Raw genomic sequence first — 23307 nt, forward strand, 5'->3', positions numbered from 1 at the left:
GAGTGGTAAGAGATAAAGATTGGGAGGCAGAAAGATGTTACCATTTAGATGAGGAGTGCTTCCAAACTTCAAATTTACCCCCTATAAATCTAACCTCTCCTCATCCTGCACATAATATAAGGCTTATTAAGGGGACCCCAAATTTTGCAGTTCGTAGTTAATGAAGCCCATAATATAAGAACCTAAGGCTGCATTTTAATATTTTAATGTTTCAATATTTTAATTGTTGTATTCATTCAACTTGTTTTATTATTGCTTGTTAGCCGCCTTGAGCCCAGCCTTGGCTGGGGAGGGCGGGGTATAAATAAAAATTATTATTATTATTATTATTATTATTATTATTAAGAAGAGCCCTGCTGGATCAGGCCAATGGCCCACCTTGTCCAGCATCCTGTTCTCACAGTGGCCAACTGGGTGCCTGTGGGAAGCCCACAAACAGGACCCGAGCGAAAGAGCCCTCTGCCCTCCTGCAGTTTCTGGCAGCTGGCATTCAGAAGCATTACTGCCTCCAGCTGGGATGAAAAGCATAGCCATCAATAGCCTCAGCCTCCATTAACCTGCCCAGTACTCTATTAAAGCCATCCAAGTTAATGGCTGCCACTGCCTCCTGTGGCAGTGAGTTCCATAGGCTGTGTGAAGAAGTCCTTTCTTTCATCTGACCTGAATCTTGAACATTCAGCTTCACTGGAGAGGCACAAGTTCTAGGTGGAGAGAGGGAGGAAAACCTTTCTCCATCCAAGCTTCTCTCACATCCCCTCTTTATTCGCCTTTTCTCCTAACTGTAAAATCTCATAGGCTGCAACTTTTCCTCATAAGGGAGTCAGCCATTCCTTTGTTTATTTTGGTTGCCCTTTCCCAAAGCTTTTCCAGCTCAACAATATCCTCCTTGAGGTGAGGCAACCAGAACTGTACATAGTATTCTGAACAAAAGATTCCAAATATGCAGTCGCTGGGTTCACCCCCAAATTTCCATTGTCCTTTTTTCCTTTCCTTTCCTAAATGCAAGGCAATGTGGCCTGGTCCATAGGGGCTAATGGAGGGCACTGCCCCACTGAGGCACAGTCTGCCCACCCCTCGCAACCCCCCTGCCTTCTTATTTATTTAATATATTGACACCCCGCCTTTCTCGGCAGCTTAAAACATTTAAAGACATCACTTGTAAAATGCAGAAGAATGAAAGCAAACTAGTTAAAAGCAGTAATTAGAATGCCTTTGCCACATATTTGAAAGCAATAATTAAAATCCAGTTTGCCCTGACATCAGCCCACTGGTCAGCATCACTTGCACCTTAGTTTTCTATTATTATTATTATTATTATTATTATTATTATTATTATTATTAGATTGGTTTTTATTAAGTTTTCAAAAAAAATAATGATTTTGCTTCACATACCATATACTATTCTCTTACATTTTTCTTTTGGAATTCACACCCTTCCCACCCTGATGTTTTTGTTCCTATCCTTGGTTGCTGTGTTCTACTTGTTACCAAACCCCCTAACTCCATGTTACCGTTTTCTTTTCTCTTTTCTCCCCTGCCACTCATATCTCAAATCCTGCTCATGATTTCATATTGCTATAGTACTTCAACAGATATTAAAAAAAAAAAAAAGCCCTCCAGTTTTCTACAAGCGGTTCATCATTTGGGTCTCTTAGTTTTACAGGCCATTTTGGCATAATCCGTTAATTTTGTAAGCCGTTCTTTTTTGCTTGGAATCTCTTCCTCTGTCCATTTCTGCACACAATGAGTTCTGGATGCAGTTGTTGCATACCTGGTTGTCAGTAGGGAGAGTGATGAGTAAAAGGATGTCTCTATGACAGAGCAGGTGGGGTGAGAGGGCACTTTGGAGAGTAAGACACGAACGCAGAGGGCGTATTCAGGAAGATTTACTTCCAGCTTTCCACCCGTGATTATATAGGGGAAGGCCCACGGCCAACTGCGAGAGCACCCGCTTTGCATGCAGTGGGGCCAGAGTTCGATTTCTGTCACCTCTAATTAAAAAACAGTGGTACCTCGGGTTAAGTACTTAATTCGTTCCGGAGGTCCGTACTTAACCTGAAACTGTTCTTAACCTGAAGCACCACTTTAGCTAATGGGGCCTCCTGCTGCCACCACGCCGCCGGAGCACGATTTCTGTTCTCATCCTGAAGCGAAGTTCTTAACCTGAAGCACTATTTCTGGGTTAGCAGAGTCTGTAACCTGAAGCGTATGTAACCCGAGGTACCACTGTAAACTCCAGCAGCAGGAAATCTCTCCCCTGGGTTCACCTAGTTCAGTACAGTGGTACCTCAGGTTAAGAATTTAATTCGTTCTGGAGGTCCATTCTTAACCTGAAACCGTTCTTAACCTGAGGTCTTTAGCTAATGGGGCCTTCTGCTGCTGCCACGCCGCCACCGCACGATTTCTGTTCTCATCCTGAAGCAAAGTTCTTAACCCGAGGTACTATTTCTGGGTTAGTGGAGTCTGTAACCTGAAGTGTCTGTAACCTGAGGTAACACTGTATTCTGATCTTCTATGAAGCTGAGGGGTGGGTTCCAATGAGCAGCACCTGATTTTCAACTATAGACTGCCTCTGAAGCTGGGGGCTCCATTTTAGCTAACCATTCCCAAACATGAGTCAATCTTTTCCAGGGCTAGATTTGTTTTCCTTCTGCTGTACTGGAATACTGGGTGGCAGCTGGGGCGCTTGGGGGGCTTCGAACAATAGGAAGAGGAATACGTGGGTTCCCCAGGTCGCCCAGTGAGTGTCAGGGCCAAGTGGGGATTCCAGCAACTGTTCTTCAGAAGCCTTTCTGCCTCTAGCATAGACATCGTGGCTAGAAGTCACTGACAGGCTTCTCCTCTGTGGATTGTCTAATCCTCCCCCCCCCTTTTTAAATATTTTTATTGAACAAATTTAACAAATCAAATTATAAATCAATAATCAATAATGTCTAATCCTCTTTTAAACCATCCAACTTGGTTGCGACCGCTGCTTCATGTGAGAGTGAGTTCCATAGGCTAACTCTGCACTGTCTGAAGAAGTACATTGTTTTCTCTGCCTTTCAGCATCCCGCTTCATGGGATGTCCCCGAGTTCTAGTCCAACCAGATCGGCGGGGGCGCAGGATTATTCGCAATAAGGGAATTTCCCTTTAAAAAAGGGAAACGTTGACAGCTATGGATCCTTTGGCCCTCGAGATGCACTTGGACTTCGTCACTAGGGCTGATGGGAGTTGTAAGCCAACGACGTCCGGGAGGGACCCCGCTTCCCCATTCCTGAGTTTAGGGAAGGCTGCGTCGAGCGTTGGCGCAGCTGCCTACCCGCCGCCGCCCTCCTGCGCCCTACAAGCTGCTCAGCTGGGCGCAAGAGTAGATCGGAGGCTTTAGGACCTGTCCGGTCCGCGGCTGCTTCCGCCGGTGCTGGACGAGCGCGGGAGGGCAGGGCGCTGGAGCCGGGGGCGGCCACCGCGGGCGTGACGCTCGGCCACCCCCACTGAGAAGGACGGAGCGCGCTCGTAGCCTTCCGGGAACCATGCGCGGACGCCGGCGGGGCGCAGCTCAGCGCGCAGGTGAGCTCAGCCCAGCGGGACCCCCTCCCTAAGCAAACCCGCCCCTCGTGGGGGTGGGCGGTGAGACCCCCTTCCCCACGCTCGACGGGGACTCCCCCCCCCCACATCTCCGCGGTGGGGATTTCTGTGATGGGGCCGCTTCAGTGTTGTCCGGGGTAGGAACTATGGAGAGAGAGAGTGTGTGCGTGTTTAAGTGAGGTTGCAGCCTCACCCGCCGTCGGGTTGATCGTATATTAAAAGTCTGCGCTTTACTCTTTTGAAGAGAGGGAACCATTGAGGACGGGGCGGGCTGGGCATTGCGGGGCGAGGCAGGTGGCGTGAAACCACTTGCTGGCCGCCGGAGTCCGGCTTCTCTGCTTCTCCGTCTGGGGGAGCGCTGGATCCCTAAGGCCCTAATCCGAGGCCGATCCATAGCTGTTCCCCTTTTTTTAAGGGGAATTCCCTTATTCCGAATAGGATTCCTCGCAAGAAAAGGGAAAAGTTGACAGCTATGGCCGATCCTTCGCTTTGCGGGGGAGTGGTGACGCTGTGCTTCGACTCCTCGTTTTCTCTCCTCTTGAAAAAGCTCCGGACTCGCGTTTTCTTCGGCGAGGGGCTGGGGGAGGACAAGCCCCACACCTAGCAAACTGGACTTGGGGCCTGCGTGCAAGTGTGTCTGTTGGAGACTCAATGAGGCATCCTCCCTGCTTAAGGAACGCGGTTAGGATGGCAGCTTCCCTGCCTTCCGAAAATGCGCGCGCATGCAAAGTTGCGGCGCTGCTTTTTTTTTCCCCCTTCTTCTCGTTTTCCTCCCCTTCCTCCTTTCTTTCCACCCTTCCTGCAGCGTCTTCGTTTCCGGGAGGGAGCCCTGCCTCTCCCTCGCTTCCTCTTCTCTCTCTTTCTCTTCTTGGCTTTTGCAGGACTTTGCCCAGGCGGGAGCTTTTCTCCCAACTGTTGCGTCCCGGATCTTGGAGGCTGCCCCTACACGCCCGATCTTCGGAGGGAAGGCAGTTTTGCAGACGCGCGCACACATATCTTTTGCATTTGATTCTGAATGACTGGAAACCTCTAGATCCTGATGATTTCTTTATTTGGGGGCATGTAGAGAGTGCTCAGAATCACAGCAGAGTTTGAGCAGCTTTGAGCTTGACTCTTTAGGCCACTGATTTTTAAGGACAGTAGCGGTTACTTTTAACCTGATGTTTTGGACCACAACTCCCATCATCCTCAGCTGGCAGAGCTGATGGGTGTTGTCCACAAAAACATCTGGTTTTGGAGAGCCTTACATAGTGCGAAATGTTTTTAACTGGGCTTGTTGTATTGTTAGTTGGATTTTTATATTTGATGTACCTTGGGATTGGTTGCTTTGCAAAAAGTGGGTGTAGGTAATAGTTATATTACCAGATGCAAAGGGGGACATTCGTTTGCCTTCAGACCTGTAAACGTTGGCTGCAAGAGACGCTGCATTAGCTAAAACTTGGTTGTCATAATTTCCCATGATCCCTTCTTGTCCTCACAACTTCCCTGGGAGGTGGGCTAGGTCGAGAGATGGAGGCTGTACCAAAGTCACCCTGAACTTCGAAGCTGAGCAGAGATTGCAGCTCAGGGCTCTACGCTGCCAGCCTCCTGGGACCTTCTGAACATGGTTGGACTCGTGACTCCCATCATTCCTGATGAGAGTTGTATTATGACAACGTATGGAAGGCCAAAGGCTTTCTCCTCCGTTCTGATTGGCATTCACTTTCCCACACAGCTCTTAAGCCTTCCAGAAGAGTGGCTGTCGTAACAACGACAGAGCCTTGCGGCATTTTTGATGGCGTAGCAGATTGGGGTGTGTGTGTGTGTCATCAACTTCTGTGGACTAACATCCAAGTGATCAAGTGCATGGCTAGCCTCAGTTCTCTCTCACAGGTAGGTGCACTCAGGCTGAGGGGCCAAATGGCTTTGGAAATACAAGATGCACAATTTCTTTGGTAGGGAGGGGGATGGAATTCAAAATATATGGAGGACAGCTCTGGTCAGTAAGCCACACTGACTCTCCACCACATCTGCAGTCTGGCAAATGTAGACCAAGTTCGAATGTATGTACTGATCACTCGCAATAGGGGCATGTTACAGCATCACCAAAGGCCCAGGCTTTGGTTTGCTGATTTAACGCCCTGCGATGGGAGAGAGAACCTAGGTTCCTATTGCGTCCTAGATTAATACAATCAAACTGACAGAAAAGTTATAACTGAGCAATTATGGGAGTGGGTGTACTTACTGCAACAGTTAAGGACAGTGGTAAAGACCTTGTTTAGGTTAGGTTTTCTCTCAACACCCTCCAGAAGTTAGTCTAAAGCAGAGGAGGGAGACCTCAGGTCCGGGGACTGATTGCAGTCATCCAAGTCTTTCTATCTGGTCCTCGGACTTTGCAGACCACTCCCCACATATACACATAGCTCGCACCCACCGTGCGTGTTTCTGCCTGGGCGAAATGTATCCTCAAACCTTCATAATACCCCCTTGCTTCTTTGTTGATTTTAAATATTTCTATATGCCAATTAACTAAAGTTCCATAGCAGTTAATAGCATTTCAAGCAAAAATAGAATTATAAAATTATAAAAAGTATATAATAAAACTGAAGAGCAGTACAGTGATCCAAATAGAACAGGCATAACAGTGTGGTTAATTTCCAAAGGCCAATTGAAACAAAGGTAGTGAGAAGTCAGTACAGTAAAGAGAAATTTCCTAAGAAGGAGTTGCATTAATATTCTGCTCCTGAGGAAGGATAATAGTTTTATTCTATTCTATTTTCATAATTCTGTTTTATTATTTTTATGTTATATTTTCCTGTACCACTTAAGAGTTTTTAAAATATTAAGTGGCTCAGAAATGTTTTAAAGCAGTTGTTCCCAAACATTTTTGAGGCACTGCCCCCTCAGTTCCATAAACTCATTCCCAGTGCCCCGTACCCTATTGAAAGTATTGTTAAGAAAAGCCCTTTGCATGACCCACTAAGGAGGATAATAACACAAAAAAATTCAGAATTCCTATTAAAACTATCTTATTTAATTAATTCAACAACACCAATGAACTTGCTCCAATGATACCAACTTTTCAAAGTCTCATAGTCAATTAGCAAGAGTCTTACTACGTTTAGTAACTACAGTGGTACCTCCGATTGCGAACAGGATCCGTTCCGGAGGTCCGGCCGTATCCCAAAGTTTTCGCAACCTGAGAGACCACTTCTGCGCATGCGCAAGCGGCGAAACACTTCCAGGTTTGCCGCTTTCGCAACCCGAAGTTAACATTACCCAAGGGTAACGTAACCCGAGGTTCCACTGTACTTCACTGTTTTGTAAATTCTTAATACGATGCGTGGGCTTAATGAAGTTATACCAGTTTCTCTGCTTTAAAGTCACATAGCAGGAATCTTAAACCACCATGTTTAGTAATCTGAAGTTGATTTATTTGCTTGGAGAGAAGCACACTAAAACCACGTTCCACCAAATTGGATGTTGGATGTTGAAAATGCAACAATAAGCTTCTGAACCACTTTTCATAGTGCAGGATAGCAGATCAGAAATTTCCTTCTGTACCCAGAACTATCGGTATGATTTCTTACAACTTTGGCTTCAGCTTAATCTTGTTTTGTAGCTCAGTTTTTTGTCCACTGCCCCAGCTCCACTACTTCCCAATGCAATGCTGTGGCGTTTAATTCTCCTAAAAAAGCTAAAGTAGTATTGGAAGCATAAACAGGAACGTGGTTCAAGGTCTGTTCCTGAGTTAAGGTTCACTTAAGAATTTATATTAGATTTACGTAATGGTCGGGCACAAAGGAAATTTTTGAGGTTCCTATGACAATTATGGGGGGAGGGTTTAACCTATACATAAATCATTACATTACTTGCCACAACAATATAAAGATTATATCCAATGGGTGGGGTATAAATAATAAAATTATCATCATCTTCATCAAAGTTCAAAGTTCAAAAGCCTCTGGTTTTCACTGCTGGTCTCCCCCCATCCCACACACCCAAAGAAAAACCACTTTGTCAATATGGCTTTTAGCATATTATTACATATTAACTCTCACCAGCAGCCTGTTTTTGGAGCGGGACTGAATGACTGAACAATTGAATCATAGAGCTGGGAGGGGTCCCAGGGGCCATCTAGTCCAACCCCCCTGCAATCCAAGAATCTAGAGGGCCACATTTGCCTTAAAGGTCTGAAATGCCTCACCTCTGACTTAGTGTTATGTGCCCCTACACAGTTACTGAGTCAATTTCACCTTTCCTTTTAGCTGTGATTTTTTGCTAGTCAGGCCTGTGTACGTTAATCTCCCCTCCGTGCACTGGTTGGAATTGGACCTGCATCTCTCCTTGATAATAAGGTGGCAATCATGAGTGTGACCTCCTACAGACAGGTGATCGTGTAGCAGCATCCTGGCGAGCCAGTGGGGCAGCAACAGTTGTCAAAATTTGTAGGGAAGCCGCTCTCTCTCTGCTGCTAGGACCAGGCATGTTCTGCATCAAGCTAAACCAGTTTTTTGAACCTTAAATAGCTTCTGTTGTGTCCGCAAATATTTGCATGTATTGTACTGCAAAAGAAAAAGTGCATTTCTGAAAGGGACACACTTAACGTTTCCAAAATAGTTAATTGATGTTTGATTTTATTTTTTAATGGTTTTTATTGCATAGTTTTATGTTATACTGTAACATAAATACATTGATACATTTCTGTCAATAGCAACATATAAACTATAAAAATATTTTTTAATAAATAGATGCAATAATAATGAAGGGCTGTGAAACAGGTAAAGCTGTGTATAATCACTTTTAAATATGCAGATCATCATGTATGGCTCTTTGGGTGTGCTCAAACTAGTATTATTTAATTCATGGTTTGAATTTGATTGATCCAATGCTAATCCTATTCAGAGCAGACCCATGGAAATCAATGGCCATGACCAGAATGGGTCTATTAATTTCAGTTGAAAATTAACTTAGTTGGAAAATGCAACAATTTGATTGTGCAATTGCTTGTTTTGTTTTATTTGTTCTTTGTTATTGCTCCGGATAGGGCTCACAACACAACATACGTACAATATAAATGGTAATCAGATATATAACGTAATATGGAATAAAAGCACACATACGATATGAAATCAGCAGTAAATAGTACATTCTGTACCTTTAAAACACAATCACACACCCCTCAAAGAATTCTGGGCACTGTAGTTTGTCGGGGGTTGCTGCAAATTGTTACCCTTTAATTATCCTGTGTGAACTCCAAACAACATTTAAACCACACTGTAAGACTGCAATCCTAAACTCATTTACAGTGGAGTATGTCCCACTGAAATACTTGGTGCTTGCTTCTACGAAAACCTGTGCAGGACTATGTTGTGTCCTTTCAGTGCTGGATTTACATATAAGCTAAACAAGCTATAGCTTAGGGCCCCACTCTCTTGGGGGGCCCTAAAAATTATAAAGAAAATTTTTAAAGGAAAAAAACTGGATGTACATTTCCAAAATATAAGATAAAAAACAAAACCTACATACAGCAACAGTGTTTTGTTTTGTGTTGTGTTGTGTTGTGTAGGCTCCTATGATGTAAGTAATGGTGGGCCCCCAATCATTTTAAGTTTAATAATTGCTTATTATTATTATTATTATTATTATTATTATTATTATTATTTGGTTATTATTATTAATTGTGTATTAATAATAATAATTGCTTAATTTTATTTCATTATTAATATACTTCTTAATTGTATTTCAGTTCAACAATTACTTTGATAAAATACATATTTTTATCATATTTTATCATTTTATCATATTTATACATCTTAAGCAAATGGCTTAAGATACCTGTTAGATCCCTAAATTATCATATAGCATATATTCAACACAAAAAACAGCAACAATTTGTTGTTGACAAAGGACAGCTGGACATATAAAGGGCCCCATTACCTTCAGTAGCTTAGGACCTTATCAAACCTAAATCCAGCCCTGTGTCCTTTATTGAACAACAACTCCTAATCAAATATTTAAGTTCAGGAGTTTTTGACTACAGAACCATTTTTATATGCTTAACCTCAAGCGCCCTAAATTGGATTGCAGAAGCCACATCACTACCAATCACTGCCTGTGTTTCTAAGCATAATTTCATGTTTACCTCTGTGAGGGCTAGAAACATGCATGCAATTTTCTCTGAGAATGCTTGTGTTTTCCACTTGGCACACACGTCACACTTGCCTTCTATAGCTCCAGTCTTTTCTACACTCACCTCATGGTCGTTTCTCATGCCCTTTCTGAAAGATTCCTTTCATTAACATCGCTGCTCTTCAAAAGTTGGATTTTCAAAGCATGGGTGAAAAGGAAGTTTGTGAATGAAAACAGCTAAAACGCCAGAGGCAAGCTTTTGTGACCTACAGAGTTCTTCAAGCTTAGATGTTCAGAGCAAAAACTTTCACCACACTCTCCTGCAATTGCTAGCTAGAGCATCTACCAAGCCTGGGCTGCTGAACAAGGAAGCAGGAAGTTATTTTTATTTCTTTATCATTTTATTATGGAGGTACCTAGCTCACCTTCCAGATAAGCCCACAGAGCGGCTTACACTGTTAAGATCAAAGAAATAAAAAGCATTAAAATGCATTTACTCTAAAAGCAGAATGTTGTTTTTTAAATGCAATTTAATAATTATTAATGGCTCTCCTCCACCTTTCCCCCATATTTTATCCTAGCAACAAGGTAGGTTAGGCAGAGGGACTGAGTGCATTAATCACCTTGCAGATATTGAGTGCTTGCTGGTGGAAGACTGAGTTACAGAAATCCTCCCAGAGTAGCCGAGGGCCGCATACTCTCATGGAGAACCTCCTGGGGGCCGCATTACAGCACTGGGCAGGGCGAAGGGGGAAAGCTGGGTGGATCAGTGGTTCTGGATTAGCATTGCATTCAGCTAAGTCCTACTCAGAGGAGATCCATTGGAATCAGTAAACCTAAATTGGTTGTGCTCATTAACTTCAGTGGGTTCACTCTGAGTAAGGCCAGCATTGGATACAACCCCAAAGGAGACCACATTCCAACTGCACAAAATTTGGAGAGTATCTATGCCTGCATAATATGCCTTTCTTCGTTCTTCATTCAGGCATTATCAGAATTTGATGACACATTTCACCTGGCGTAAGCGTTTAAAGGGGGTGCGGCCTGAGAAGAGTCGTGAGGGCCGGATAGGGAGACTTGAAGGGGCCTGAGGTTCCCCATTGTTGTGCTTGGGGAATGTCCCAAGTAGGGTCTGTGTGTGCCCCTGCTTGTTTATGGTGTTATTTCAAGCATCCAGACAAACTGGAACAGGCCCTCCAGTTCTTGTTTGCTGTGACTAAGTTTCATTTGTACCGCACCCTTCCTCTAAAAGAACACCAGGGTGGCCTTCGTGTTCTTCCCAGTTGCTCCACATCCGTGTTTTTTATAAAATATTTTCTTCATGGGATATATGCATTGCCTAGGCCAGAACCTCTGTGGTGGGCGGCTTAACGACAACACACAGAATTCCCAAATATGAAATTTTAAACATATACTGGCGACTTGTCCTCTTACGCAGGGCTTATGTTTCAGACCCTATGTGCATAAGTGAAATTGCCTAAAGTGGGGAGCACCTTCTAAATATCCTTTAAATGCCCTCTCTGCCACTCTCCAATCCAGATCAAAAATACTGTACCTAAAATATCCACAACTGTAATGGAAGCTCTGGGGCTGCCTGGAGGCTGGAGACTGGACCAGATGGAGATCTTCCTGAGTGAGGATTCAAACCCATCTCTCTCCAGTCAAGAGTGTGACATTCATCCCATTATACTATGCTTCCCATCTACATCAACCTTAGGGAACTATTTGTCCCCAAACCTTTCACTGGAGACATTTGACGGGTCGGGGAGGCTGCCCACCTATCCATCACTTGATGTTGTATGACATGAGGCCATCCTATCAAAGCCAAAAGTGGCACACCTTGTATTTGGCACCAAATTTAAATTGCAGCGAGTGACAGGTGTGCTTTATTTTAGCCATGGTCTTTAACTAGGACCAGTGGGTTGCTGTAAGTTAGTTTGTCTGGGTCACACGGTTGAGTTTGGCCTCTTCTGGCCGTGCACCCTAACACTTCCTCTTATTGTTCTTCTCAGTTTGTCATGCTGTAATTTCCTGCACAGTCTTTATTTATTTATTTTCTTTGCTGTGTCCTTTCTTTCTGTACATTTCACATTTTCCCTGTCTCCCCACCCCCAGGTTTTGTATTAGCTACAGCTTCTGTGTAAGAAAAAGGTTTGAAGTGTCACCCAGCCTAACTGTTTTTATTATTTTAAGTATTTTATATCATACTGCTTATTTACAGTATTCATGGCCCATTGAATAGTAGAACTGAAACAGGGCTGCCTGTGTCAGAAAGGAAATGGCTCCCTTCTCAAACCCCCAGTTGAGATCCCTCAATTCCCTGGAAGTCCCCAGCAGCTTCTATTGCAGGCTTCCTCAACCTCAGCCCTCCAGATGTTTTGAGACTACAATTCCCATCATCCCTGACCACTGGTGCTGCTAGCTAGGGATCATGGGAGTTGTAGGCCAAAAACATCTGGTGGGGCGAGGTTGAGGAAGCCTGTTCTATTGCCTCCCACCCTTCAAAGACCCCAAGCAGCAGCACCATAGAAATGGATCGGGGGGGAGGGGGGCTTTTGAAAGCAATTGATGATGGGGGGGATTAGCACAGCGTTACCTTGGAGGAAGATCCTCCCCTTCTTCCAGGCTGATTTCCAAGATTTCATCTTCGTCGAAATCAAATGGTGTGCATGCGTGGTGTCTTGTGATTGATTATGCAAATATTTTATTCAAGTTGACACCCCTGCCAACTTTTCTCTGCCACAGTCTTTCTCTGCTTACTAAGCCTGCTACCTCTTCAGCTTTCGACACCTCCCCCAAAATCTTCTCCCTCTGAGCACTTAATCGTCATCCCATCACCAATCCCCGGGCTCTGAGCCTTCTTCCCTTGGGAATTCCCCAGCTGAATCTTCCCACCGTTCCTCTGTGTCCAGCCAGTCCGTGACATCTGAGGGAGCATGGGCATGGCCAGGATTTATGTTAACTGGGCAGGATTTATGTTGGGGGTGGGGCAGAACCAAGCTATTTGCAAGACGATTGGTCAGTTAGTTGAGTATTGTTATTTATTTACTTGATTTGGGGTGGCAGCTGCGCCCTGCCTCCCTGGCCACGCCCATGCGAGGGGGCAATGAATTCTCCAGCAGCCCAATCCTCCTGCTGGTTTCCTGGGGGCCCCCAAACACTTGGAGGACCTATGCAGAGTGAGGAACAGGTGGTAATGATGATGATCCCTTGCCCTGCTTCTCATTAGACATGCACGATTACAGCTCAAGAGGAGGTTGGGCCAAATTAATATTGTTCAGCAAAATGGCTTTTATCAGGAGTAATTAACCTCCGAACGACCACTTTATCTGCTTAAAAGCAGCTATGAGCACATCTCTGCCATTGCTCTGTAAACGAAACAGAGGAGCAAAGACGATGTCCATTAGCTTTGTTGGGTTAGCAGCTGATGAGTTACCGAGAAGCACTTAACTTAATGGAAATTCTCCCGCCCACCTTACCTTGATTTGGAGGGTTTTAGTATTTGCTAGGGTGCTCCCGACACAGAAACCTTGTCAGCTCATTTGTTTAAGAAATTACTCTATTGAAGTTAGGGAGCTTTTTAATGCAACGGTGGCTCCAGCGTGGTTTAGTGTTGCAAGGATGAACCACTGTAAATCTGGCGTTACACTCTCCTCCCTCCCCTCTTTTCCTTCACTTTCATAGTAGATTAACCACAGTGTAATGTTACATTCAAACCATCAGTTGTGGTTGGTGTGAAACAAGCCAGCTTCTCAGACTCTGCTTTGAAGTTGATTCGTTTTAACACACCATTGTTGTTGCTGTTTTTATCAGACAGCAAAGTAAAAAAATTACAGATCTGTTTGCCAGCACCAATAAAAAAAAGGGAAAAAAATCAATTCAAGATGTGGATCCTCGTGGATCTTCATTATATTTACATGAGATGAGAGAGCAAAACCACCAGCAAATCATCAAATGCATCTCTGAACCTAGCAGTGACCTTTGATTGATTGATTGATTGATTGATTATACTGATTGATTGATCCCTCCAAAAGGTACCATGGTGCAGCCTACGACACTTACAACAAAGCACCGTAATGATAATAAAACCATTTTAAATAACCAACAATTCAAATAAAACACATTAAACAACAGTGAGTGCAAAAGCTATTTTTATGACTGCACTACAAATAACACTTCGGGTTCCAAATGCATGGACAAACTCTACAATTCTATGAAAAAAATGCCTGGAACCAGTTTCTCAATAACTTTTGCAGTGGGAGCAGATGAAATATCCTTTGGGGTAGAATTCTAGGGTTTGGGGCTGCCACTGAGAAAGCCTGGTCTTGCATCACTGCCTTCCCATTTGATGATGGTTTTGAGAGGACCCTTGTAAAATTATGAGGATCCATAAAGATCTAGGGAGGGGGTGACTCAGATATCCTCAAGAGCACCAGTGCCCAGACACCACATTGGTAGCTTGGGTTCTAACCACTACCCCACGCTACCATTCGGCAATAAGCAGTGCAGCGGACAGGAACTGGAGAGGTGGGGAAGAGTGTCCATTGGCAGAAGAGCTGTTCCAACGCTCCTCCCCTCTACCCCCCCCAACCTAAACAGTGAGCAAGTTCTAGTTAAGCACAGCCATCTGGAATTGCACGTGGATAATGTTTCTTTCTTTCTTTTCCCTGAATGTGTCTCGGCTTGTCTGCCCTTTCTCCGTTGCCAGTGCCAAGCTGTTCACTGTTTACGCACTGCAAACATGTTGGCTGTCGGCATTTTCGAAGATTTGAGCACTTTCTGCCTCTTGCTCTGCCACTGGGACCACACAGTAGGCTTCAGTCTGAGTGTGATGGGAAGCTTAATTAGCAGTGGCAAACAAGGAAGGGGGTGAGTCTCTAAGGAACCAAAGCGTGCCGCAAGCAATGCCAGCCTCTGTGATTCTCATTTTGGGTTATGCTGGATTCGTCATCGGTTGTGCAAACCAGCAGCGACTTTTTGGCTTCTGTTTCCAGACACACCATAGTACCATTTGCAGTTGCAAAAGAGGTGGGGTTGGAGGTGGAGAGAACGCAGTGGCATAGCTTCTTAACTGGGTGAGTTTTCTTGTCGGGGCCTCATTTAATGGGCATAACTGGCCTGAAGGACAGGGTTCACTTTTGCTACCTCCCAACACCTTCGCATCTATGGGGTAAATCATTGACAGGGGGAAAAGATTCAGGACTACAAGCAATGATGTAGTCATATTGAAGCTAAGCAGAGTTTATTGTCTGAGATTGCAAAGGTCCAGAGATGATGGAACAGGTGTTCAGTCTGCTCTGGAGATGACCGTGTTCCCCCATAGCTTTGTAGTCTTGGGAATCATAGAATCACAGAATTGTAGAGTTGGAAGGGACCTCAAGAGTCATCTAGTCCAGCCCCCTGCAATGCAGGAATCTCAACTAGATCATACGTGACAGGTGGCCATCCAGCCTCTGCTTAAAAACCTCCAAGGAAGGAGAGTCCACAACCTCCTGAAGAAGGCTGCTCCATTGTCAAACAGCTCTTAGTGTCAGAAAGTCCTTGCTGTCAGAAAGTCCTTCCTGATGTTTAGTCATAATATCCTTGTCACTTGAATCCAAGGTCAGGGTGGACCAGAAGTCTAAATAAATACAGCCAGAAGCTCTCTCTCGATCTTCTTCCTTTTTTTGCTTGACAATTGAGAGTGAGTGACTGAATCCCAGGTAACCTTTGTGACGACCGAGTTTAACAAAGTGCTTTAAATGTTGGCATTCAGCCAGATTGCTAATGCTGGGCGTTGTTCTTAAGCGTAATGATTACTGGGCTAGTTCAGGTTCAAAGATCTGGATTGCTTAAACGGCTCCTTTTAACCTAGCTGATTTAAGCCTGAACCTTCACTTCTAGTCTAGGGAAGGCAGAGTTGGAAACGGGCAGAGCAAGGTATATTATTGGATCTTGGGTTCAATCAGACAGCTGCACAGAACTATTGCTGAATGTGCTGCGGAAGGGCTGTAGCTCTGGGACAGCATCTGTGTTGCATGCAGGTTTGATCCTTGGCATCTCCCAGTAGGGCTGGAAAAGACTCCAATACTTGTCCTACTAAGAGTTCTTGTTGGCATCCATCTATCTTGAGTTAGCAACACCAAAGTGGCCTCCATGGTGCGCAAGCGTATGGAGGTCCTGGGCTGCTCAAACAACACAACTCCTGCCTCAACCTCACTGATGTGGTCCAAAGAAAGCAGAGCAATATGTTTGGCACCGGCATGGCTGCAGGAGTTGCCAGAAGGAGGTGTACAAGGCGCCATCCAAGTGTCTTAAGGACTCCACTCTGGGTTTGTGTAGGATTTACTCCTTAGCCTTCTCCTGAAGATATCCCCTCACTTCCCTCTACAGCACATGCAGAAACCACTTTCTTGGCTGTTGAACCTACTATTGGTCTCCTCTGCTCAATCTGCCACAGCCTGCAGGGCAAGTTCCTAACTCACTGAGACTTTGAGACCCATCAGCTACCCTCACCTGGTTTAGCCAGCCAGCCAAAGCCATTCCCAGGGTGTGGCTGCTGCTGTGTCCCGACAGCTTCTTGGAGCCACAGGTGAGAGCTGAGTGCATGCTGGGGACCAAAGGTGGACAAACTACCCCAGAAGGAGCGCACCATATCATGACTTAGGTTCATGGGTTTCAGTGAGTCTACTCTGAGTAGGATTTAGTTGGATTGAACCTCGGGACAGCCACTGCTAGTCAGTGTGGGCAACAATTATTCACTAGTGGTCTGGCTCAGTGTAAGGACGGGTTCTTCCATTGCTATGCTCTGCTTCATCTTATATGCAGGGAAAGGCTTCATTCAGTGGCAGAGTAACTGCTTTGCATGCAGAAAATTCTAGGTTCAAATTCCAGCAACCCCAGGATGGGCTGGGAGACAACAACTCTGCCTGAAGCCCTGGACAGCATCAGCTAGTCAGGCAGTTTCCTATACTAATGTGGTGTTTGTTTATACTCCTACATTCAAGTTTAAAATGTTGTAGATCTTGTCTGGCATCTGGGCACCATACTTGGGTGGATGATGTGGGATGTGAATTATTACCAGAGGGACTAGTAACAAAATGTTGCAGCATGGGTTGGCCCTTGTACACAATTCCTACCAGGCACTTTCCCAGGATGCTCCAAATATCCCTTCCCCTCTTGCTCACTGATCATGTTCAGCCCTTGCTAAGCTGTTTTGCAATAATAATAAAAAACTTCTGTGAATGTTGGGGTATCCTCTAGCTTATTGATACCTCCCTCTTATGAGTGGATGGTGCTGTTTTGGCTGCCCAGAGCACTGGCATCCACAACAAAATGTGAAAAATAGAGGGCATTTATAGATAAATGAGTATATTGTTCTTGCATTGGTTTTCTTTTATTATAATGGTGTCTCGTGCACCATTTTTGTGGCCTCCAATATTTCACAGGTATAAAATAGGGACATGTCAATGATACCCACATTCCCAAAGCCCCCTGATTGAGAGAAGGGAGAGAAACATTATTTGTTTCATATAAATCACTTTTAAGTCGTGAGATCTGAAACACGGCAGTCCTTTGAAATTTGCACTTCTCAGAATTTTGCCATGTACTTGTTCAACCAAAAAATGTGTTAATAGTTGGAAAGTGAAGGTAAAAATGAACACATTCATGAAAATAATATACAAAACTATATTCAGCAAAATTGCGTGTAAGGGACAGAACTGTGTGCCTCAGGGCAAAATGCTGACAAATTTTCGACAGGTCTTAAAATTTGGAAAGTGGTAGAAATCCCATGCACCAATGGTGGAAAAAAACGAGATGCCGAGAGACTGTGAAACTGACAGATTTGTCCGTCACTTCGTGTAGCACATGCCTAGGAACTTCTTTGCTGCGATTCACACAAATGCAGCACCAACAAGCAAACTGGAATTATCCCGAGTTTGTAGTTTTCCATCAGCTCTCCCTTTATAGCCCTTAAGACGTGCCTCCTCTCTGTTATACTCCCATCTTTAAACAGTGGGTTGATGGCTATTCCAGGAGGAGCAACTAGTGTTGGGTGTTTAGCTAAAGTGTATTTACCTTAGCTAGCTAATTAGCAGATATGCAATTAGTTACCTCGGAGGAAGTGCCAAGCCTGTGGTAGTTTTTGAAGGCGGCAGCAGCAGCTGCTGCTGTTATCAGTGGGGGTGCAGCTCCAAACTCTCCAACTTCCTTCAGATCCCTCTCCAAAATGAGCCTTTTCCACAGAGCCTTGATTTATTTATTTACAGTGGAACCTCTGTTTTTGAACGTCTCCATTGACAAACGATTTGGAACTCGAACACCGTAAACCCAGAAGTACATGTTTCTGTTTTCAAACTTCAACTTCCGAGACATCTTCCATATTGAGTTTTTCGTATTATTTTTTCCATTTTGAGGCTTCCGTATTGAGTTTTCGGTTTTCAAACATTTCAGAACTTGAATAGTCTTCCGGAAAGGATTACATTCAAAAACGGAGGTTCCACTGTATTTATTTTTTAAATTAAAGTACTTCCGTCCTGTTTTTCCCAGCGCAAAAAAATTCAGGCATCTTTGCAGAGTTCAAAAGAGGTTGCGAATGTGGGTCCCATCCAGATGTTTTCAGATTCCCAAATCCCACCAGCCCCAGCCAACATGGCTGAGGGTCAGGGATGATGGTAGTGGAAGGTAAGAATAAAAGAAAAAATTACTTGGCCTGATTTGAACTACCCGGGCCTGTGTGAAGTAAAGCAAAGTGCAGGTGTGCTTCTGTAGTTATGCTTCTCCGGATTTTTCAATACAGCTCTGCTGCCAAAAGATGTGTACACAAATGTGTATCAGTGAAAAGTGAGCACACACAAAATGCATATATTAGTGGAAATTATGCAGAAAAATCAATTAAGTTGAAGAAAATTTTTCCTCAAAGAAAATGACTTGCAAAAAACACCTAACTGATATGGAAAGGAGGGGGTAAGATTTTTCATTGTAAATTATGTCATTTAAAAATTTTCTTACTCCTCCTTTCTTTCTCCAGGTCTCATTTTAAACTCAGATATTTGGAAGGAACCCAAACTGGAGCCATTCCTGGACTTTGTTCCTTGATTTATGGAAGATATGCTCTGAATTGCCCACCCGCACCCCATCCCCGTGCCCAGATCAAGGGGGCCCAGCATTATAACAGGATGGCCCACTCCAGGTCAAACGGATCTCACTATGCTTTGACGGCAATAGGGTTGGGGATGCTTGTTCTCGGGATCATTATGGCTGTCTGGAACTTGGTCCCCGGATTTGGCCCAAGTGGGAAGCCACACTCAGTTGGAAACAGCAGCAAGCCCGACGGTGGTCGAGGAAATACGTATAAAAGCAATACTTTTTCGGTGGCTTACGTCCTGGCTGGTGCTGGGGTCTTGCTCTTGCTTTTCTCCATCTGTTTGAGTGTCCGTGACCGAATGAAGCAAAGGGAAAGTGACAGCATCTCTAGGATACGGCAGCAAGTCTCAGTTGAGCACCAGCCACAGGAAGACAGGTGAGAAGATCGTCGCAAGACCAGATACGATCAGGCCTTGCAAGCAAATTATTGATATATGGGATGGAGAGCCTGTGGCTCTCCAGATGTTGGCTACAATTCCCACCAGCCCCTTCCAGCATGACTAGTGGTCAGGGGTGATGGGAATTACTTTCTCCAGAAAAAGGGTGGCTTTGTTAGGGGGAGGAATAAGGTGGGGTGCTACAGGGGTCAAGAGGGAGAGAAGGCAAGAGGGAGAGGGAGAAGGAAAGACACGCACACATTGGATCCCATAAACCAATACTGAAATTCATTATTTTTCACAGGTCCCCTCCCCCAATCTCATCCAATCACAGATCCCATCTTTCTCCATTGGCTGAACCCTAAAAATGACATGTTTCTGAGGCACCAAGCCTCAAAGTTCCAGTCAAATCATATCACCTCTGTATTCACAGATGGAACCATAGAATTGTAGAGTTGGAAGGGAGCCACAAGGATTGCCTAGTCCAACCCTCTGCAATACAGGAATCTTTTTGCCCAACCTGGGACTCAAACCCATGACTCTGAAATTAAGAGTCTGAAATTAAGAGTCCTACCAACAGAGCTATCCACTTGCCCATGTGTTCTGTGACTTGGTAGCTTTGTTCTCATCTTCCAATGTTAAAAAAAAAAAGGAAAAGCTCCGTGAGGATCTTTGCCTCTGGCCCATGTTTTTGTGGTGCTGGCAAACAGCAGAACTGCAGGTGTTGTTTTTTTAACAGTCTTAATAGTGTAAGGCTTAATACGTTAGTGAGACGTGCTGGATAAAAAATATTTTAAATAAAATGAAATACCAGCCAGTGAGTTTTCTGGCTTTTGGGATATCGTAACCTGAATGAGGTAGTGCTAAAGTGAGACAGTGATTACTTCTAAATTCTCCCTCTGCAGTCAAGAAGAGGATGACGAGACGCCCTCTCGCTACTATGTGCCCAGTTACGAAGAGGTCATGAACACAGGGCACCCTGAGCTCAGTGATATAGACAGAAGCGCAAGGATCAGTATGTCTCTGCCCTCCTACGAATCTCTCACTGGGATTGACGAAACCACGCCGACCAGGCCCGTTGCTGCCGCCGAAGAAAGGCCCAACATTGAACGTCAGCCTAGCAGACACAGTTCCCGCCTGAGCAAAAGACTCAAACCCTTGAAAGTCCGGAGGATCATGTCCGAAAAGCTACACCTAAAAAACCTCAACTTAGACCTCCCTGCTGGAAATAACACGGGGCGGATAACAATAGAGCCTCTGACCCCTCCGCCCCAGTACGATGAGGTTCCCAATAAGCACACAGAGAGCCGGGAAGAGACTTGAGGCAACTGTATGGACTGCTGACCAAAAACATAATTAAAAACTTGATTTCTGTGGCAATGTCAAGTTTGTGGCTTTAAAAAAAGCCGGGGTGAACCGCACACCTATTTTGGTGACTCTTTGAATGAGGTGGATCAGTCTGGGACACGTCAAGCTAGATCCTGGGTCTTGTGTCAAATGTTTCCCCATTTTAGAAACTAATTTCCTTGTGCATATAATACTAGTCTGCCAGAGAGAGGATTCTTGCCTAAGCTTCTTTTTGACATGCTAGAGGTTTTTTATATGTAGGATTTTATTTTTTCTCTCGGCATGAGAGCCTTGTCCTGAAGTGAAGCCAGGCGACCTTGGTGAAAACAAAGCACAAATGAATCCTCCTATGTCCAATGTAATGAAATTCAGATCTGGTCGGTGGGCTGGATCATTTTCAGCCCCACTGCCTGTGGGAGAAATTGTGACAGGAGGGAGAGGCTGCTCACCTGTCAATCACGTGACATCACAAAATATGCCTAGTGTAGGACAGGTGGGTATGGCTTGACTGTAATGGCCCCACGGGCCAAATGGGGAGGTCTCATGTGCCTGCCTTAGTCTGGGCTGGCGGTTTTCCACCCCTGCACCAGGATGCACCTGAATTTTAGCAGTAGGGAACTTATATATATATAAATTATGACACATTTTTGTATGCCTCTTTCGGCAGTCATTTTTAAACGGTTTCTCCAGATGCTTGACATGGTTACATCTTTACTTTGGCAGTTTCTGTTCACTGAGATATGAAAGGCTCTCTTTTCACCAGATTTTAGATTATGTGTAGAATGCACAGGTGCCATATATATCCATCCATCACAGAGAAATAAAATGCTAAGGAGACAGAAGGAAGTTTACTGCTGCTAAAGGAGTAAACTTTAGTGCCCCCCCCCCAAGCAACCAAAGATACTTCAGGTTCCCACAGGAAGATGACAGTCTGGTTTTCTAACACACAGCCTTTTTTTGAATTTTTTAGCTACTGTATTGTAAATAAAAAAAAATTTCAATATGTAATATGTCAGAGTTGGGATGCTATGGGTGGGCTTTCTTTTTATTAAAAAAGAATGTGTGTGATGTGTGTGTTGTCTAACCTGGAGTTTCTTTTAGCAATGTGTAAAGGCATCACACATTTTGCAAAGTACAATAATAAGCATGTGCTCCTACAGTCCCTGATTTTCTGGTCTCTGCCCCAATATAGCACCCTTCATTTTATTTTATTTTTATTTTATTACGGATGTGAATTGGCCAGAATCATCATTTTCTCCCGTTCCCCCAAGTTTAGCGCTCTATCTTTCCTGGTAGTTAAATCTCTGAGGCTGGAGGGAGAGGCTGTATCCTGGGCTTCATGTACATAAACACTAAGGCACAGCTTGCCATTTTACATGCTGCTCCTGAAGAAACTATAATATTTTGCTTTTTGGTCTTATACTGTAGAGGGCCTTGGACTTTCCTAACTACTGGAGGTAAGCACAGACATCAGCTAGTAGCTCTAGTTCAACTGCTTTTCTTTATATATGTGTCCTTGCATCTGTCACTGCATTTTGCTAATGCTGTGAAGACACACAGGGCTGCAATAAAAAAAAATCAAGTTATATGTCTGATAAATGCATAAATCACTTACTTGGTGCAGAAGAGGCAGTTGCAGCATCAATACAGCTTTCTCAGCAGTATGTAATACTGAACAGGAGACAATCAGCTGACAAACCTTTTTTTAGAATGAAAACTGGCATTAGAAGCATGTCCTAGGATCATAGAATTGTAGACTTGGAAGGGATCCCAAGGATCATTTAGTCCAACCCCCTGCAATGAAGGAATCTCAGCTAAAGCATCCTTGACTCATGATTTTTCATTATGGGATATGGGAAAGCACTAAACATAGGAAGTAGTAAACAACATCAGATTTTTGGTCCATCTATCTTAGTATTGCAGCACCTCTCCACAGTTTCAGATAGCCCATTCCCGGCAACACCTGGAGCTGCTGGGGTTTCGAAGCCAAGACCTTTGGCAGTGTAAGCACATGTTCTACCACTAAGCTATGGGGGCTCACTGTTCATAATAATTGTTAATTAATTGTTCATAAATAGATTTCTTACCCTCCCTTCAGCACAACCTCCCAGGGCCGGTCACATATACAAAACTACCATATTAAAAATAGTTTGTAGCTGTTTACCACTGAGTAATAGGATAGGTCCTAATATAGATCATAATGAAATCATCAAAGAGCGCTTCAGAAACATGCTTTGCTGTAAGAATTTTGAATTTCTGTTTTTCTAGACAGTGTTTTCCATTGACTAGCTGCATCTCTCAGTGCTTTCAGTTTGTCCCCAGGTTTGTCCCCAGCCCTGTGGGGGCAGCTTCTGCCCACAAGCCAGGATGCTTTACCAAGTACTGTACTCTGCCACCACTGAATTTGAACCATGAATGCAACCTGCTTCACAGTGAAATTACACCTGCCTTTAAAGCCTCTTCCTGGAACCTTACACTAAGCTGTACTGTAGTCACTTTATTGTGGCCACTTTGCTGGACTAGAACTGGAAAGACCCAGGATCGAATCCCTTATTCAGGTTTAAAGCTCCTGCCTCTCAGCTTAACCCACCTCGCAGGGTCGTTGTGAGGATGAAACTGGGCGTGAGGATACCATGCTGGGCGGGCAACTTGCAGGGGGAAAGGGGCGGGGAATAAAGGCAAATGAAACGCACGTGTGAGTGCGGATGATCACTGCGGAGAGGTGGTGTTTGTCAAAGGTTTCCCTTATAGCAAAGGCGGTTTGTCAAGGCGGAATGG

At 44.3% G+C, this 23307-nt stretch overlaps 1 protein-coding gene and 1 long non-coding RNA gene across 3 annotated transcripts; one reads left to right on the forward strand and one right to left on the reverse strand.

Annotated features, from left to right (window-relative positions):
* The first annotated feature begins 3109 nt into the window (after window positions 1–3109).
* Window positions 3110–21597, forward strand: TMEM51 (transmembrane protein 51). 2 transcript variants are annotated; one of them, XM_083628902.1, is made up of 3 exons: window positions 3110–3550; window positions 18690–19181; window positions 20088–21597. In XM_083628902.1, exons 2-3 carry the CDS (start codon window positions 18838–18840, stop codon window positions 20503–20505), a joined length of 762 nt encoding a protein of 253 aa, XP_083485028.1. In that variant the 5' UTR covers window positions 3110–3550; window positions 18690–18837; the 3' UTR covers window positions 20506–21597. The 2 variants fall into 2 exon arrangements, with proteins under 2 accessions (XP_083485028.1, XP_083485027.1); XM_083628901.1 differs by lacking the exon at window positions 3110–3550 and adding an exon at window positions 14568–14754.
* Window positions 21156–23226, reverse strand: LOC310769580. Its single transcript, XR_014551700.1, has 2 exons — window positions 23120–23226; window positions 21156–22228 (listed from the first exon to the last, which is right to left on the reverse strand). It is a non-coding gene; the product is annotated as an uncharacterized lncRNA (long non-coding RNA).
* Between the last annotated feature and the right edge of the window lie 81 nt (window positions 23227–23307).

The sequence above is a fragment of the Podarcis filfolensis genome (genome assembly GCF_964270895.1).
Source record: "Podarcis filfolensis genome assembly, chromosome: 8".
In the NCBI taxonomy this organism is placed as follows: Eukaryota; Metazoa; Chordata; class Lepidosauria; order Squamata; family Lacertidae; genus Podarcis; species Podarcis filfolensis.